Raw genomic sequence first — 17,177 nt, 5'->3', positions numbered from 1 at the left:
GTACATAGAGTAGTTAGGGTTAAGTGTAGGGTTAGGGCGGGGGTTAGGTGTAGACTTGGGGCAGGGGTTGGGGTTGGGGTCAGATTTAGGCTTGGGTGGGCATTTTAGATAGTTAGTTACTTTAGAGAGGAGGGTGGGATCTTTTCGTGGACAAAATGGGCAGGCTGTAAGTAGCATTCCTTCCCTTTCTCTTCATCTCCGGGGGGTGGGGGTGGGGTGGGGGGTGAGTCGTGGGGTCCCCTGCACAGCCTTGGCTCTCTGGTGAGGCCTGTTCTTTATTCAATGAATTGTTGCAACAGGACTTCCAACTACCACAAGGAAGAAGCAGAAAGAAACCCATTTTACCCTCAACGCCTTTTAATAAAACGTCCTACATACATCACATTTGTGTCCCAAATGTTTTTCTGGCGGAAACCTGGGTACTGTATCAGGTTTGTCCCTGTCCCTCCCTTGACCTCCACCTTACACCCATTAAGTAAAACAAAGGAAGATAGATAGATTTGATATAGATATGTTCCTGTTTCCTAGCCAAGTTGAGTACCCCCTATTGTCCTGGCCAAGTCCCCATTCCATGGAGGTTGGATCCACTCTTGTCCTTGAGATGGCTACCTGTCTGGCACTCAGAGACCAGGAGGGCAGTGATTATCACCCAGGCAGAAGGGTTGCTGTGTACGTGGTCTCATGCTTCAGGGATGGTGGCTGCTCCTAGCCATATCCAAAGTGCCTCCTCTGGTAGCCATCTTCCTTCTGAGCAGAACAGCATTGGAACAGTGTCAATCCGATGTGTGATTGCTTTTATATGAATATTTGAAGGTTTTCCCACTGCAAGAGTAGGCAAGTGCTACGACCAGATATTATCTTCTCCTTCTCCTTCTCTTCTTCTATCACTCATAGCCAGATAAGATGTGACTTCCATGAAAAGTGAGTTTGAACCATGAGTCTGTAAGTGACTGTGGAGGCCAATTCTGGATCCACATGTCCTTCCACAGTGGGGACATAGTTTTCTGGGCGGGAGTTGATCATAGTGAGGGTTTGCAAAGCGTGCCTTCCTCTTCGCTCGTTTCTCCCTTGCATCCTGAGTTCATGCCTCTGCAAAGCCCATAACACCTAAAGCTGTTCTCCTACTGGAGCGCTCGCAGGCCAGTGTTTCCCAGCCATTGGTGTTTATGCAACATTTTTAGATTGGCCTTGAGAGTGTCTTTGAACCTCTTTTCTTGACCACCAGCATTACGCTTTCCATTTTTAAGTTTGGAATAGAGTAGTTGCTTGGGAAGATGATAATCAGACATCTGAACCACATGACCAGTCCAACAAAGTTGGTGTTGAAGAAACATTGCTTCAATACTGAGGATCTTTGCTTCTCCCAGGACACTGATATTAGTTTGCTTGCCTTCCCAAGAGATATGGATGTCCCTATTTTCATTGGAGAAATGTTGCTGGGTATGTGATTACCTGGAAGTATGCAGTACAGCAGAAGAAAAGAGGAAAATGATATACACTCTAATTCATGTGGAAATCTAGAAATGTCAGCTATTATTATTATTATTATTATTATTATTATTATTATTATTATTATTACTTTCTTGGCAGGGGAGTAATAAAGTCTTTCACCAAAAGGGTATTGTTGTATTACAAAAACACCTAAGAAATAAATTTCAGCAAGCTACAGAGCAGTATACAGATGCAGGAGGAGGGGCAGACTGGAACACCACTGCTTTTTATTTCAACATCACTGTGTCTATCAAAGTTACAGCCCCCCCCTTTCTTATTCACTTCTTTTTAGCCTTGCAGAGCCACCTTAGTCAAATTGAATCCTCTGCACCCTCATTAAATCGCCAATAGAACTCTTAATGCGATCCCTGAATGCTCATTAACAACTCCCACTGAAGAACAATAGGGTGAAGTGGTGAGCCCATGGCCCTTCCCCCTCCTCGTCACCTGATCTCCAGAAGCCACTACAAGCTGCCCAAGGGTGGAGGCTGGCAGCAGCCATGGAGAGAGAACGGGGTGCTCCCTTGCCACTACTGCTGCTTGGGAAAAGTGCTGGGTCATCCTGAGCTGGTGGTGGCAGCACTGGGGGGGGAATAGGGACATTCCAATATCAAATCAGAAGCCAGGGTGGCTTTCTTAATTCTGGGGCTGTCCTTAGAAAATCGGGACACTTGGAGGGTATTCAGTACTTTTATCTCCGTAGTCAGTTGGTTAGCGTATTGTACACTTTTCAGGTTTGCCTGCTCAGATAAGGATTAAAATATGTTAAACATACTCTCACAAGAGATCTAGAGTTGGATGCAGCTTTCCAACAAATACGTACCAGATGGCAATTATAGATTTCCTACTCTGTAAGGGATAAGGAACCATAATGCAATGCATGATGCAGCCCTTAGTACAGTAGTTAAGTGCAGGAAATTAACTTCAGGTGGTTTTTTTCAAAAATTATTTTTATTTTTACAGTTTGGACCATTGCTTTAAAAAATAGCACTGAAAATGTCCTGCATCAAGATTTCACAATGTGTTATTGATTTATTCCGCCATAAGAGCTTATGGCTCTTTTAAAAATGCAGTTTATTGACCTAAGGACCTTAATGGTTCCAGGGAGCTGTTGTGGCCGGGGTTGTGCATTCTTATTGCATTGCCTTTGCCAACTGGATAAATCTGCTAAGCCGGTAAGAGCCTGGATATGTGAACTATTAGTAAGATAGTGGAGAAACTTCTATCCTTATGTCTGCTGTCTATTTATTTAATTCTAGCTGGCGCTGCCACATGTTGCTGTGGGTTATTTGTGTGATTTCCCCTACCCTGTGCCAATCCATGACGTATCCCTGTGATTCCCCCACTCCTCCCCTCACCCCTTCGGCTTATCCCTGTGATTCCCCCCTCATCACCTCCCTCATCCCTGTGAATCCCCCAACTCTGTCCTGATCCATGACCTATTATGCCCCCTCTTCCCCCCACCCCGGCTTATCCCTGTGATTTCCCCCCTCCTCCCCTAACCTCCCCACTTACACATCTGATTTCCCTTCCTCTCCTCCATCTACCCCCCCCCCCCAGTTATCCCTGTGGCCGTTCATTTTGCACACAATCATTCCCCCAGTGCGTGTGTTCTGTAAAATGTTGCCCTGTCCCAACCCTGACTCCCCTACCCATGTGTGTTATGTGAAATAACATTTATTCTACCCAAAGGCACTGCCCTGTAAAAGGCCCATATTCAGTTGATTCTATGCTGCATCCTATTTGGGCCCCCCATTCCCCCCCCCCAGGCAGGCCCCTAAATCCACTCAGCGTAGTCTGCAAAGCCGAGGCGAGATACTGTGGAGAGGGCAGGTTTCATCCCTGTGTCTCCCCCCCTTCTGACCCATTACCTATCCCTGTCCCCTATTTGGCCTGCCATCCCCCCCAGGCAGGCCCCTTGGCAATGCTGGGCCTGGTTTCTGCAAAAGACCTGTTTTCAGTTGGTTGGGCCTTGTTGCTGCAAAAGGCCTGTTTTCAGGCCTGTATTTTTATAGTAGTGTCCAAGTCATTGAATGTCTGGTGGAAGGTTTCCAGGGTCTGTTGACCATGTGTCCAGATAATAAAAATATTGTCAATGTATTGTAGGTACAAGAGAGGTTTGAGTGGGTAGGAGTTTAGGAAACGTTGTTCTAAATCTGCCATGAAGATGTTGGCATACTGTGGGGCCATGCGGGTGCCCATGGCTGTGCTGCTGATCGGGAGGAACAGGTCATCACCAAATTTGAAGTGTTTGTGGGTAAGGACAAAATGGCAGAGTTTGGTAGCAAAGTCTGCTGTGGTTTTATCTGAAATGGTGTTCCTTATGGCTTGTAAACCATCATTGTGTGGGATGTTGGTATACAGAGATTCCACATCCATAGTGGCTAATATTGTTAGGAAGATTATTCAAAGATTGTATTTTCCTCAGAAAATCTGTGGTGTCACGTACGTAGCTGGGAGCACTGATAGCATATGGTTTCAGAACAGAGTCCATATAGCCGGAAACACCCACTGTAATGGTGCCAATACCTGAGATGATGGGGCGTCCTGGATTTCCTGGTTTGTGTATTTTAGGTAGAAGATAGAAAGTTCCTGGTCGAGGTTCTGCTGGTGTGTTTGTGAGGATCTGTTCTTGGATGTGTGGGGGTAGCTCCTTAACAATCTTGTTCAGTTCTTTTTTGTATGCTTGTGTGGGGTCTGAGTCCAATTTCATGTAAAAGGCAGTATTGGAAAGTTGTCTGTGAGCCTCCTGGATGTAATCAGTTTTGTTCATGATGGCGACAGCTCCACCCTTGTCCGCCTCTTTAATTATAATGTCTGGGTTGTTCCTGAGATTATCAATGGCTCTCCTTTCAGCATGGTTTAGATTTTGTTGTAAGCGATGGTGTTTTCTGGTCACATCCGTTTGGATTCTGTGGCGGAAGCAGTCGATGTACAGATCTAGTGCCCATTTAACAATGTCTAGAAAGTTAGAAGATGAAAATAAGATGAGTTTTTTTCCTTTTTTATTTTTTATTTTTGTGTGTTATTTTCTTTTTTGTGTGTATTTTTCTATTTTGTATTTTTTCATTCTTATAAAATGAATAAATATTATTGGGGGGGGGGAAGAATACACAGAGGGATTATACCAGAAAGATATGGAGGTCTCGTACACCCCAGATAGTGTGGTTGCTGACCTTGAGCCAGACATCTTGGAGAGTGAAGTCAAATGGGCCTTAGAAAGCACTGCTAATAACAAGGCCAGTGGAAGTGATGATATTCCAGCTGAACTATTTAAAATTTTAAAAGATGATGCTGTTAAGGTGCTACACTCAATATGCCAGCAAGTTTGAAAAACTCAGCAGTGGCCAGAGGATTGGAGAAGATCAGTCTACACCCCAATCCCAAAGAAGGGCAGTGCCAAAGAATGCTCCAACTACCACACAATTGCACTCATTTCACACGCTAGCAAGGTTATGCTTAAAATTCTACAAAGCAGGCTTAAGTGGTATGTTGACCAAGAACTCCCAGAAGTGCAAGCTGGATTTCGAAGGGGCAGAGGAACCAGAGACCAAATTGCAAACATGCGTTGGATTATGGAGAAAGCTAGAGAGTTCCAGAAAAAGATCTACTTCTGCTTCATTGACTATGCAAAAGCCTTTGACCACAGCAAACTATGGCAAGTTCTTAAAGAAATGGGAGTGCCTGATCACCTCATCTGTCTCCTGAGAAATCTCTATGTGGGACAAGTAGTTACAGTTAGAACTGAATATGGAATAACTGATTGGTTCAAAATTGGGAAAGGAGTACGACAAGGCTGTATATTGTCTCCATGCTTATTTAACTTATATGCAGAATTCATCATGCGAAAGGCTGGACTGGATGAATCCCAAAATGGAATTAAGATTGCTGGAAGAAATATCAACAACCTCAGATATGCTGATGACACAACCTTGATGGCAGTAAGTGAGGAGGAATAGAAGAACCTTTTGATGAGGGTGAAAGAGGAGAGCGCAAAATATGGTCTGAAGCTCAACATCAAAAAACCTAAGATCATGGCCACTGGTCCCATCACCTCCTGGCAAACAGAAGGGGAAGAAATGGAGGCAGTGGGAGATTTTATTTTCTTGGGTTCCATGATCACTGCAGATGGTGACAGCAGCCACGAAATTAAAAGACACCTGCTCCTTGGGAGACAGCATCTTAAAAAGCAGAGACATTACCTTGCCGACAAAGGTCCGTATTGTTAAAGCTATGGTTTTCCCAGTAGTGATGTATGGAAGTGAGAGATGGACCATAAAGAACGCTGATTGCCGAAGAATTGATGCTTTCAATTCTGGTGCTGGAGGAGACTCTTGAGAGTCCCATGGACTGCAAGAAGATCAAACCTATCCATTCTGAAGGAAATCAGCCCTGAGTGCTCACTGGAAGGACAGATCCTGAAGCTGAGGCTCCAATACTTTGGCCACCTCATGAGAAGAGAAGACTCCCTGGAAAAGACCCTGATGTTGGGAAAGATGGAGGGCACAAGGAGAAGGGGACGACAGAGGACGAGATGGTTGGACAGTGTTCTCGAAGCCACCAACATGAGCCTGACCACTTAAGCAATATCAATTGCGAATTAATAGCAAATCTATTAAATATTTAGGCATGTTAATACCGTGTAATGTATCATAGTTAGCGACAATTAATATAAATAAAATAATTAAAGAGGCTTCTTTAGGCATCAATAGAAGGGAGTAGGCCTGGGTGATGTATCAATACATCGCCCAGGACTTGTATGTGGGCCAGAGTGCAATGGCTGCTTCACCCGGTGGTATATCCCAGGTGAAGCAGCCACTATTCCTGAGTCCCTCTGTCACTAGGTTGTAGGGACTCAGGAACACTGCCTGCTTCACCTGGGATAAATGCTGGATGAAGCCACCGGCATGGTCTAGTCCTCATACTGCAGAGGGACCGTGCAGGCAGGTGGCTTCTGTAAATTGCTCTGCTGAGGGGCAGTGTAATGAAGCCCCAACTTCAGTTCGCTCAAGCTGGAGGCTGGGGGCTTGATCAACTGAGAAGCGGCTTCCTTAAATCCCGGCTTCTCAGCTGATCAACCATTATCAAGGGGTGCCCCTTGCAGAGTGCATTGCAATAAACTAAGCAAAAGTTTATTAGAGTGTGAGTAACAGAGTCAAGGCTATCCTGGTCCAGAGATAGTCATAGCTGACAAACCTACTGTAGGCGCAGGTAGGTAGCCGTGTTGGTCTGAGTCGAAACAAAATAAAAAAATTCCTTCAGTAGCACCTTAAAGACCAACTAAGTTTTTATTTTGGTATGAGCTTTCGTGTGCGTGCACACTTCATCAGATACACTGAAACAGAAGTGTACTGTAGGCGGGCAGGGATATTGTTTACTACTTACAGTATACTTCCAGTGACAGCTGCATGCAAATTCCTTAGGGAGGGATACAACCTCATCTAGGACAGGACACCTCCCTAATTCTGGACTTGAAAAACACCCACCTACAACACCCCATTCTATCAGGATTCACCCCTATATTATATTAGCCCTAATCCAGCCCATTCCTGCCTCTTAAGCACTGGTGCTGATTCAGATGTAAAAGAGGGTGAGAGTGAGAGGTAATTGATTGACCTTATTCAAGACAATGACATATCCCTTACATTTTAAACTAGCAGTCTCATACACAACATTGCTCAGGAATTCTAAGAAACCAAAGAAATCTGTGCAATTCTGAAACCAGTAGTTAAAATCAGTGCAGTGTTGAACGATTTTGGCCACCCTTCTGATGCAAAATAGCATTCAGTTGTATACAAACATAGATGAAAACCTGTTCCTTAATCTCAAAATTGCTGATGGTATCTTAAAATGGTGTCCATATACATAAAGAACAGACAAACAACTTTCAAAATATATAGTGTCAAGTTCCTTTGGGTGTCTAATGTTTAGAAATATTCCCCACCTTATTCAATTCTAAGTCTGCTGCTGGAAAACCAAAGTGCAGCATGAGAGGAAGGCTACATGGTGCTGTAGCTAAAAGAGGCTACTCTAGGCCAGTCGAAGCAGCCTAGTTGGTCATGTGCCAGCTTCAGTCCACAGAACCGTGAGATGAGAACCATTGTTCTAGATTGCAGCTGTAGGTTGATTTTAAATGAGGTTTAATTAAACTGGCAATTAATTGTCCCATAATATAGTATTATCAGTTCACGTATCAATGTACTGAGCAAGCAGCGCAGTGACAAGATAAGTTGCTCTGTCTTGGTCCATATGTCTGTGTTCCAAGTTTTCCATAGTTTTAATTGGTTCCCTGTAGACTACCATTTACAAGCATATGGTATGGAAAGTGCTGACTGCATTTGTTATCATATATTTTAATACATTGGTGGCACAGATCACTTAGCTTTTCACTGTGATTATGCACTTGGAGTAGACTGCAGTGCACTTTAGAAAATGACCGCATCCTATAGCATTGCCAAACACTTCTGACAAAATGCACCCCAGTCCATTTTCCCATATCAAAAAGAAAAGTGGAGCAGTCGGATTCCTAAGAGCTTTGGCATACTGTAGTGTTTTGCTCAGAAACATTTGGGATGCATGCCCAGTGTTGGTGGCAACTATAGCAGAGCCCTGTAAACAACTTGGGAAATGTGCATTGCCATTCCCACAGGCTTCCACATCAGTACCAACTGTATAACAGCATGGAGAGAATAGTGGGAAAGAGTGGAAGAATGAGCAACAAACCTCCAGAATTAGCATTCCCATTTGGGGGAATGGTCCCATTTGTGGACCTCTTGAATCCTACATGTTGGTCTATGGAATTATTAAGAAAGCACAGATAGCACTGGAGAAGTCCCAATGAAAGTTCATTGGCCCACTGCATGTGGGTACCGATTTAGCCCCATCTTTACTTGATTTTATACTTTTTATTGACCAGCCACTAGTCCAGGGATGGAGAACTTCTGTGTCTCCAGGTGTTATACGCTGGGCCCAAGATATAGGGAGACCTAGATATAGTGACAAATAGGAGAGGCTTTGGAAGGAAGGACTAAGATTTCTGTATTTTAGAATTTCTGTTTTGTTGGAAGCCGCCCAGAGTGGCTGGGGGAACCCGGCCAGATGGGCGGGGTATAAATAATAAATTATTATTATTATTATTATTATTATTCACAGCGTGCTCAGGTATCAAGGAGAATATTCTAAAATTAGTTTATAGATGGCACTTAACGCCAACTAAAATTGCAAAAATGTATAAAAATTGCTCCAACAAATGTTGGAAATGCAAAGAGAAGATTGGTAATTATTACCACTGTTGGTGGCAGTGTGAAAAAATTCAAGAATTTTGGAACGGGGTATATGAGAAACTGAAAATAATGTTGAAAATGACATTCGGGAAAAGCCCTGAATTATTTCTATTGAATATGATTCCCAAAAACATCCCTGAGGGGAAAAGAAAGATACTATCATATGCCAGTGCAGCAGCCAGAATATTGATAGCAAGAAACTGGGAGAAAATATACCAACAATCTATGAATGGCAGGAAAAACTGGTCGAGTTCATGAACCTGGACAAAATGACCGCAGCAATTAGAAATATTCCTAAGCAGAAATATATAAACGAGTGGAAGCAGGTAGAGGATTACTTAATAAAAGAAAATTTTAATATCAAACTGGTGATATGCTTACATTGAAAGAAAAGCAGGGAAAAATAATAACAATTATTAAGAAACAATATTAGGAAATTGATAGGTAATTAGAAGCAAGAATAGATGAGCTTGAACAATAGGGAAGCGATGTATGGACAGTGGGGGGGGGGTCAGTTTTAAACTATAATTTTTAATCCTTGGATTGCAAAATCCAAGTACAGAAATTGGTATGATATTTTATTTGTTATATTATTATTTATTTAGGTTTAAGTTATATTAATTTGCATCATTTGTTATGTTAGGTATTTTGCTACGATTTTGTTGAATATCATTTCAAATTTTTGTCTTGGAGTTTGATTTCTTTTTTCTTTTCTTTCACTTTTAATATGATTTCATGTTAATCTGTTCTGTTCTTTTCTTTTTGTTAATTGATTAATGTGTTCTGTTCTTTTTCGTTGTTAATCAAATTTTCTGTATTTGTTTGTGAAATTGAAATAAAGTTTATATTTTATTTTTTTTAAAAGAGCTATGCTCTGTTGCGCTGCGTTAGCTCAAAAACCCCTGCTCTCTCGCCGCCCGAAAATAGACTAGCTGAGGGAGGGGGGAGCTCGCTTCTGGTGTCTACTGGATCCATGTCCCCGAAACGCTCGATTCAGGGTTTCTTCTGGGGGGCCGCTGCGCTGGAGCAGTCCCCCCTTGCCTCGGGAGCACCACATTCTCCTCAGCACCCGACATTGCTGTGCGATCAGCCGGAAGTCCCTTTTCCATAATTATCTTTATACACATTTATATTTCTTGTTGTTAACCATATCCCTAAATATTTTACTTTTTTATTAATTTCTATCTCAATACTTTGACCAAATCTTTTTTCTCTCTCTTTTTTAATTTTTTAACTAATAAGTTAGTTTTATTTCTATTTAATTTAAATCCTGCCACTTCTCCAAATTCTTGAATTTTCTCTATCACCTTAGGGCATAGCTGCCAAGACTCCCGCTGAAAAATTCGGGATCAGCAGCGGTGCAGCTTCCCCCAGTTATCCTGACCAGCACTTTGCCCAGTGATAGCACAAGCAGCGAGTCGGGAGGAGGGAATGAGGAATGGAGCGGTTTGGAGAGAGGGCTCAGTGAGGTGTCTGAGCCCTGGCACTGCTCTGGTCGAGGGTCAGCGGATGAGGGACTCGGCGAGATGGCGGAGCCCAGGTGCCACCCCAGCCAGCAAGAGGGGAAACCTCTCCTTCCGGCATCCGAATTGAGGCACGTGCCCACACGTAGGGTGAAGGGGCAGTGTTTTGGGGTGCCCAGGCTTTTATGCTGGCCGAAAAGCAGGAGGCAGCCATTGCCGGGTTCTGAATCGGACTAGGCGGTCATGTTCTCTGTTATCTCTGCACTGTAAATACAATAAAACTCTTAAAGACAGTGCGGAGTGGAGCGTCTCTACTCGAGAGTAGCCGCAACAACCCCCTGACAGCATCCTTTTTAAGTTAAGCATGTATTGGATATTAAAGGTGGCTTTATTAATGAGGGATTTAAAAAAAAAAACATTGTAGGCTGTTAGCATTGCTGCTGGTGTTTGCTGTGGTAGGCTGAATGTCACCTTGGTTTGTAGAAAGAAATATGTATGGCAGAACCCTTAAAAAAGACACACAAGCTAAGCTACATCTTCATTTGGTGAGGAAATCAGTATTAATTCTGATATTTTAGTGGAACCTGCCAGTGTTTAGTCTGCTGTGTGTGTGACAGTGTATAATTACAAATCAATTAGTATTGAATTATTAGTGTACATCATCCTGGGTTTTTTTTTTAAAGTTGTTTAGTCGTGTCCAACTCTTCGTGACCCCATGGACCAGAGTGTGCCAGGCACTCCTGTCTTCCACTGCCTCCCACAGTTTGGTCAAACGCATGTTGGTGGCTTCGAGAACACTGTCCAACCATCTCGTCCTCTGTCATCCTGGCTAATTCCTTGCAAAACAATGTACAAGTCCTTTAGTCATTATCTGAAAATACTTGGTCAGGGAGAAATGCAAGTTTTATTATGAGCCATAAATCCAGAACAGCTGCCAAGATTGCATCTCATTCCTAGTCCTCATTGACTTGGGAGTTTGTGTGTGTTTATTGTTCAGGGAATTTGTGGCTGAAGATGGATTCCTCCAGGCAGAATCAGTTCCTTAGGAAGTTTTCTCTGAACTTGAAGAGAAAATTTCAAGTTTGACCTTGCAATATCTTCTAATAGCTAATTGAATGTCTGCAGGCTAAATATATACATGTGTGGGGAGACGAAAGAAAGCTGAATTACAACCATTATTCTCTCATAGAAGGAAATGGTTCTGATTATACTGGAGAGCAAGAGCAAAATATGTTTTCACCAACAGAACCATTATAGTTCAGGTGACACACAAGGGAGAGGAACTATTTTTCAGAATGTCTGCTGCATCAGAGAAATAAAATATATACAGGTGAAACTCGGAAAATTAGGATATCAATGAAAAGTGCATTTATTTCAGTAATGCAACTTAAAAGGTGAAACCAATATATGAGATAGATGCATGACATGCAAAGCAAGATATTTGTTGTAATTGTAATTATTTATTTGTTGTAATTGTAATTTATTTGTTGTGATTGTAATTATTTGTCGTTAGGCGGGTCAATTATAAATGGAATGTGATTAATGAAATGTAATAGTGATGTTTATTTTTGTATTTTTGTAACTATTTATTTTATTACTGTGCAATTTCCAAAAGAAAGCATTTGTAAAAATTAAAAGAAAAATAAAAAACAAAAAGTTGCATTACTGAAATAAATGCACTTCTCGACGATGTTCTAATTTTCTGAGTTTCACCTGTACATCTGAAATAGTGTAAACTGTAACACTAGCAGAAATTGGTGGAATTAATTAGAAATATAAAAAGTGAAGGGTCATATTACTAAAGGAAGCAACAGGCGGTTTCCAAACAACCAGGAGCATGATTCATGCATTGTTCTTGCTAAGAGGTAATAATCTTGGAGACCCAGGTGGCGCTGTGGTTAAACCACTGAGCCTAGGGCTTGCTGATCAGAAGGTCAGCGGTTCGAATCCCTGTGACGGGGTGAGCTCCCGTTGCTTGGTCCCAGCTCCTGCCAACCCAGCAGTTCGAAAGCACGTCAAAATGCAAGTAGATAAATAGGAACTGCTACAGCAGGAAGGTAAACGGCGTTTCCATGTGCTGCTCTGGTTTGCCAGAAGTGGCTTTGTCATGCTGGCCACATGACCTGGAAGCTATACGCCGGCTCCCTCGGCCAATAATGCGAGATGAGCGCGCAACCCCAGAGTCGGTCACGACTGGACCTAATGGTCAGGGGTCCCTTTACCTTTAATAATCTTGGTAACAGGAAGGCAGGGAGGTCAATATGACATTTTCATTTTGCTTGTTACCCACCCAGAATAATCAATGCTGGAAACAAAGGATGGTTCCTTGATGGGATAGATAACTAACTCTCTTAGCTTCTGAAGAGACAGTTGACAAGGAAGAGGAAGAAGGACATATGTCTTGGCTGTACTATAAAAACTTGTTCTGGTTACATGTGTTTTGCAAAATTATAAAATACATACAACAGCTGTGTCAATCCAGAAAGACAGAAGAGCAGACATTTCAGTTTTTGTTTTTGTTTGTTTTTTTAAAAAAACCCAACATATTTGTTGAGAGACGTATCATATTTCTGTGTAATCCTATTTCATTTGACAAAAGTTATGGATGCCCTTTGAAATGCAAGCATGGGGGGGGGCAGTGGCCTTTTGTGGAAGCTGCTGAAAGTAATTTCTTCTGGCCACACAGTAGTTATGATTTTTCAAAGCTGCTTTAGGTGACTTGGCTAATCATGTAGACCTGATCTTTAGGCAGCTGCAGATGGTCATGCGAAGAGTCCTAACACTGAACAGAAAAAGCAGTGAGTCTTTTGGGACCTTAATGACTAAGGTACCTTGAGGGCCATCCTACCGTAGCTGGTAGAGCCTCTGTTCTGTGTGCAGAAAGTCCCAGGTTAAATCTTCAACATCTACAAGTAGAGCTGTTTCCAGTCAGTGTGAACCTTACTGAGCCAGATAGATCCATTACATTATTATAAGGCAGAATCCCATAGTCCTAAAACATAAGCTGCTACAGTAGATGCTTCACCCTCTTTGGGAAAGGTTGTAGCTCAGAGCATCTGCTCTGCATGGAGAAAGTCCCAGGCTCAATCTCTGGCACCCCTGTGTAGGGTTCACAATGTGCCTGTCTGGAATCCTGGACAGCAGGTGCCAGTCAGTGTAGACAATTATGAGCCAAATGGGTGACACAATACAAGACAGTTTCATTGGTTCCTTTGCTGCAGCAAGCCAACATAACCAGCCCACCGGAAAGCAGTGAATAGATCAGTGCTGCAACCTTCCATGGAGGCCTGCCATGCTGAATTGATTTTCAGTAAGCTTCATGTGGAGGCCATAATGATATTAGAAAAGGCACTTCCTCAGCTGTGCAGGTGCTTGATTCTCTTCCTTCCATGATCTAATTCACTTGGCCATGTTGGGAATAATGATTAAACCATGGGAGTTTTCCCGTAACTCCTTTAGCATTTATTTCTGGTTCACTAAGTCCAATGATGAATACAAATGAATAGGACACCTATGACACCTTACCTGTATTTCCAACTTGTTCTTTTTCACTCCCCCCCATACACATTCAACCATGACTTGTTACTAGTTTTCTCTAAACAGTATGTTATGTTATTTGGCAGCTTTCTTATTCATTTGAACATCTTGAGTTTCATATGATTTCACTAATTTTAGAAATTCATAGTCAATACAGGTATCTGATTTTGAAGTCTTAAGGATAGCAAAAGGCACACCTGAAACTATGGTGTGAGGTGCAATGGGCAGAGGCATGGCCTTCTTCATCTCCTTTAAAGCTTTTTTTAAATATGAAGGGACACTTTGGGGTTCTTTTCTCTAGGCTGATCACACCTAGTTTCTTCAACATCTCCTGATATGTTTTGCATCATTAATCAATCTACTTAATGCTTTCTTCTGATTTTTTTTTTTTTTTTTTTTGCTTAAAGGCATGTCTGTGCTGTGCCACTATTTTTCATTTTGGTTTGTCCACCTGGGCTTCCATTGTGGACTCGGGTTATTTAAAACAAATATTGGATACTAGTATCATGAAGCCCGTTAAAATAATGGGTGGCGAAGGGGCGCGCCAATCCCGGTTCCGCCTGAGGAGGCTGGAGGGATGGCGAGTGGGGCTGAGCAGGGACACACCGGCTGAGGCGGCTGAGGAGGAGGCGGGCTGAGGAGCGTGGCCCGGGCCGAGGCGGCGAGCGGCGAGTTGAGGGGGCCGCCGGGGAGGTCAGTGGCGAGGAGCGGGGCGTCACCATAGCCTCCACCGCTTGAGGGCGAGGCATGCCCGTGAGGAGCTGCGTGGGGCGGCCGGAGCTGCCGGGAGGTGGGAGGAGGGGGTCCTGCCATTGTCCTGCCCAGAGGGGTCGCGCTCCTGCTGCTGCTGCTGGAGGAGGAGGAGGAGGAAGGAGCCCAAAGTTCGAGGCGGCCGCTCCGGCTGTGAGGGGGTTGAAGGGGAGTGGCCGGCCGGGCACCAAGCTCCCCTCTCCGAAGTGTCTCTGCGCTCCAAGTCCCAACGGCTGTCCGTGGGGCACATGCGCACTAGCGCAATCCCACCGACACAGGGACTGGACGCAGAGACACTTGGACTTTATTATAGAGGATGAGCACAGAAAGTTGTGGGTTTCCTGCACACGCCAGTAGTTTTGTTGTAAGGTGCAAAAGTGTCTGTGTGTACTTTACATGTATGCATATCTGTGGGAAGGAGCTCTCTGTGGGGCAGTGAAGTATCCTGGGTTATGCAAGGTCAGAAATAATCTTGTCCTCCCTCGCCCAAAGTTACAATTATTTTGTGTGCAAAATAATTTAAATGAATAAGTGAAGAAAAAAGCATTGACAATTAAGAATGAGGAGTCTGGGATCAGATCAACTTTGCAAAATATTTAGTTATTTTGAAAGATAACTTATGTCTCTATTCCCTTTCCCCCTACTATTTAAAAGCTGTCTTCTGTTTCAGAGTCGGAATAAACATTTGGATAAAGTACATGTAGTACTTGGAAATAAAACCTGTAATTTGGATTCACTTATTTCAGCTTTAACATATGCCTACTATCTTGAAAAGGTAAAGTATTTTTTACTGATATTACACTATCTTTTAAAATAATTGTAACATGTTGATCTTTTTCACCTAACTATAAAACTGGATGAGATCTATAATAAAATATTCTGATTTTATGATGGGGGAACTAATGCTGGGTCATTGCTTTATTGCCTACATTTTCCCCCTTATAGATTCATCATAGCCATCCAAAAGCCATCTCAGTTGTATAATTTCCCCTGAGTCAAGGATGTCTACCTCTGTCCACACTTGTATACATTGTCCTTAACTGTCCCTTATCATAGACTGACTGCCTTCTCCCTGTCATCTGCCTTGCACTATTATCATCACAATCCCTCAACCATCCCTCATAAGGCTTGGTTTCCAGACCCTTTATCATCTTGGTTGCCCTCTTCTGCACACACTCCAGCTTGTCAATATCCTTGAATTGTGGTGTCCAGAACTGGACATTGTGCTCCAAGGTAGAGTAGAGTGCCCACTAGGACGCCTCCTCTCCAGGGTCTTTCCCACACTCTCAGGCTGCATCTGCACACAACCCCCCTCTGTTCTGCCTGTTTTATTTCTCTACAAGTTCTGGATGACCAGTGGGGAGAGGAGCTGGTCGCATCAGGAGGGGGAGACTCCCTGGATTCTTTGGCAGCCTGTCTCCACTCTGCCTCTTGGCCCCTCCAGCCTCCGCTGCAGTCTCAGAGTCAGATTCTCTCGTAGTCTGCAGAGTCGCTGCAGTCTCTCTGCCAGTGCCACAGCCTCTTCCTGTTCACTAAACCCTGCCACCTCTTCTGCTGCTGGCACCTCCCCTCCCCCAGTCTGCTCCTTCTCCCTCTGACCACTCATTGTCACCCCACCAGCAACCCCCTGGCTTGGAGCCTTCTTCCCCGGAGGTTCCCTAGGGGGTTCTCTGGCTGGTGCCTCCCAACACTCCTCTGCATCTGACAAGTCCACGATACCTGCCATCATGGGCGTACCCAGGAACAAATCTAGGGGGGGGGCAAGCCATGGTCGTCCAGGTTGTGACATTTCAGCACGGAAAAGGCGAATGAAACCAAAATTTTATTATATATAATTATAGCAGTATTTTATTACGGTAGTTATTACAATTATTTGCTTGGATTTTTTAAATTTCTATTCTAATTACATGTCTTATACTAATTTCATTTTTCTTGGGTTTGAAGAAAATGTTGAGGTGTGTTTGGTGCGGCCTTTTTACGTACCTGGACTAAACAAACCGGCAGTTGTGTGGTATAGTAATGCATAAACAGTCCTGCCACCATGTACATTGGTTAAAGCAGACTACTGTGCTACACAAACTCTTCACCAGGAACAAAACTGAATTCAATAACCACATCTTTTAAAGATGTAGGAAAATTAAGGAGTACTCTCACCGGAAGAGAGTATGGTAGGGTGCCCCTCTTTCCCTCAGAAAATGTTGAAGATTATGGTGTTAAGCAACCCCCAAGCTACATCTGCTCCTGGTGGTCATCTAGTCCCGCCCCTGTAATGCAAGAACATGCACCTATCCCATATGGGGATTGGGCCTGCAAAAATTTGGCTTTATCAGCACTACTATCCTGCCAACCAATAATATGCAGCTTGCCCAAACGGGGATTGAACCTGCATCATAGGGGTTATCAGCACTATTATCCTGTCAACCCAGGAATAGTACCTCAAAGTTTTGATGGGACCCTGGGGGGTCATCTAGTCCAACCCCCTGTACCGCAATAATATGCAGCTTTCTCATATGGTGAAAGAGCAATTGCCAAAACAAATCTGATAAAAGGGGCCCGAGGCTATGCACAAAGAGGGGGTAGGGTAGGGTAGAATTAGGGTAATTTAGCTGCTGGCTACAAACTGCCAAGCCCTTAAGCAGCAGTTCAGCCCAAC

General features: G+C 43.4%; 1 protein-coding gene across 13 annotated transcripts in view; it reads left to right on the top strand.

Moving 5' to 3' along the window:
- PRUNE2 (prune homolog 2 with BCH domain) overlaps nucleotides 1–17,177 on the top strand; it is a 138,693-nt gene that overhangs the window by 14,631 nt on the left and 106,885 nt on the right. For all 13 annotated transcript variants that reach the window (XM_088653070.1, XM_088653069.1, XM_088653064.1 and 10 more), the window contains exon 2: nucleotides 15,195–15,299. In XM_088653070.1, coding sequence (XP_088509196.1) covers nucleotides 15,195–15,299 — 105 coding nt within the window. The remainder of the gene's footprint in view (nucleotides 1–15,194; nucleotides 15,300–17,177) is intronic.

Source organism: Zootoca vivipara, chromosome 10 (genome assembly GCF_965207765.1).
Source record: "Zootoca vivipara chromosome 10, rZooViv2.hap1.1, whole genome shotgun sequence".
NCBI lineage: Eukaryota > Metazoa > Chordata > Lepidosauria > Squamata > Lacertidae > Zootoca > Zootoca vivipara.
This window is presented reverse-complemented; position numbering and strand designations above follow the sequence as displayed.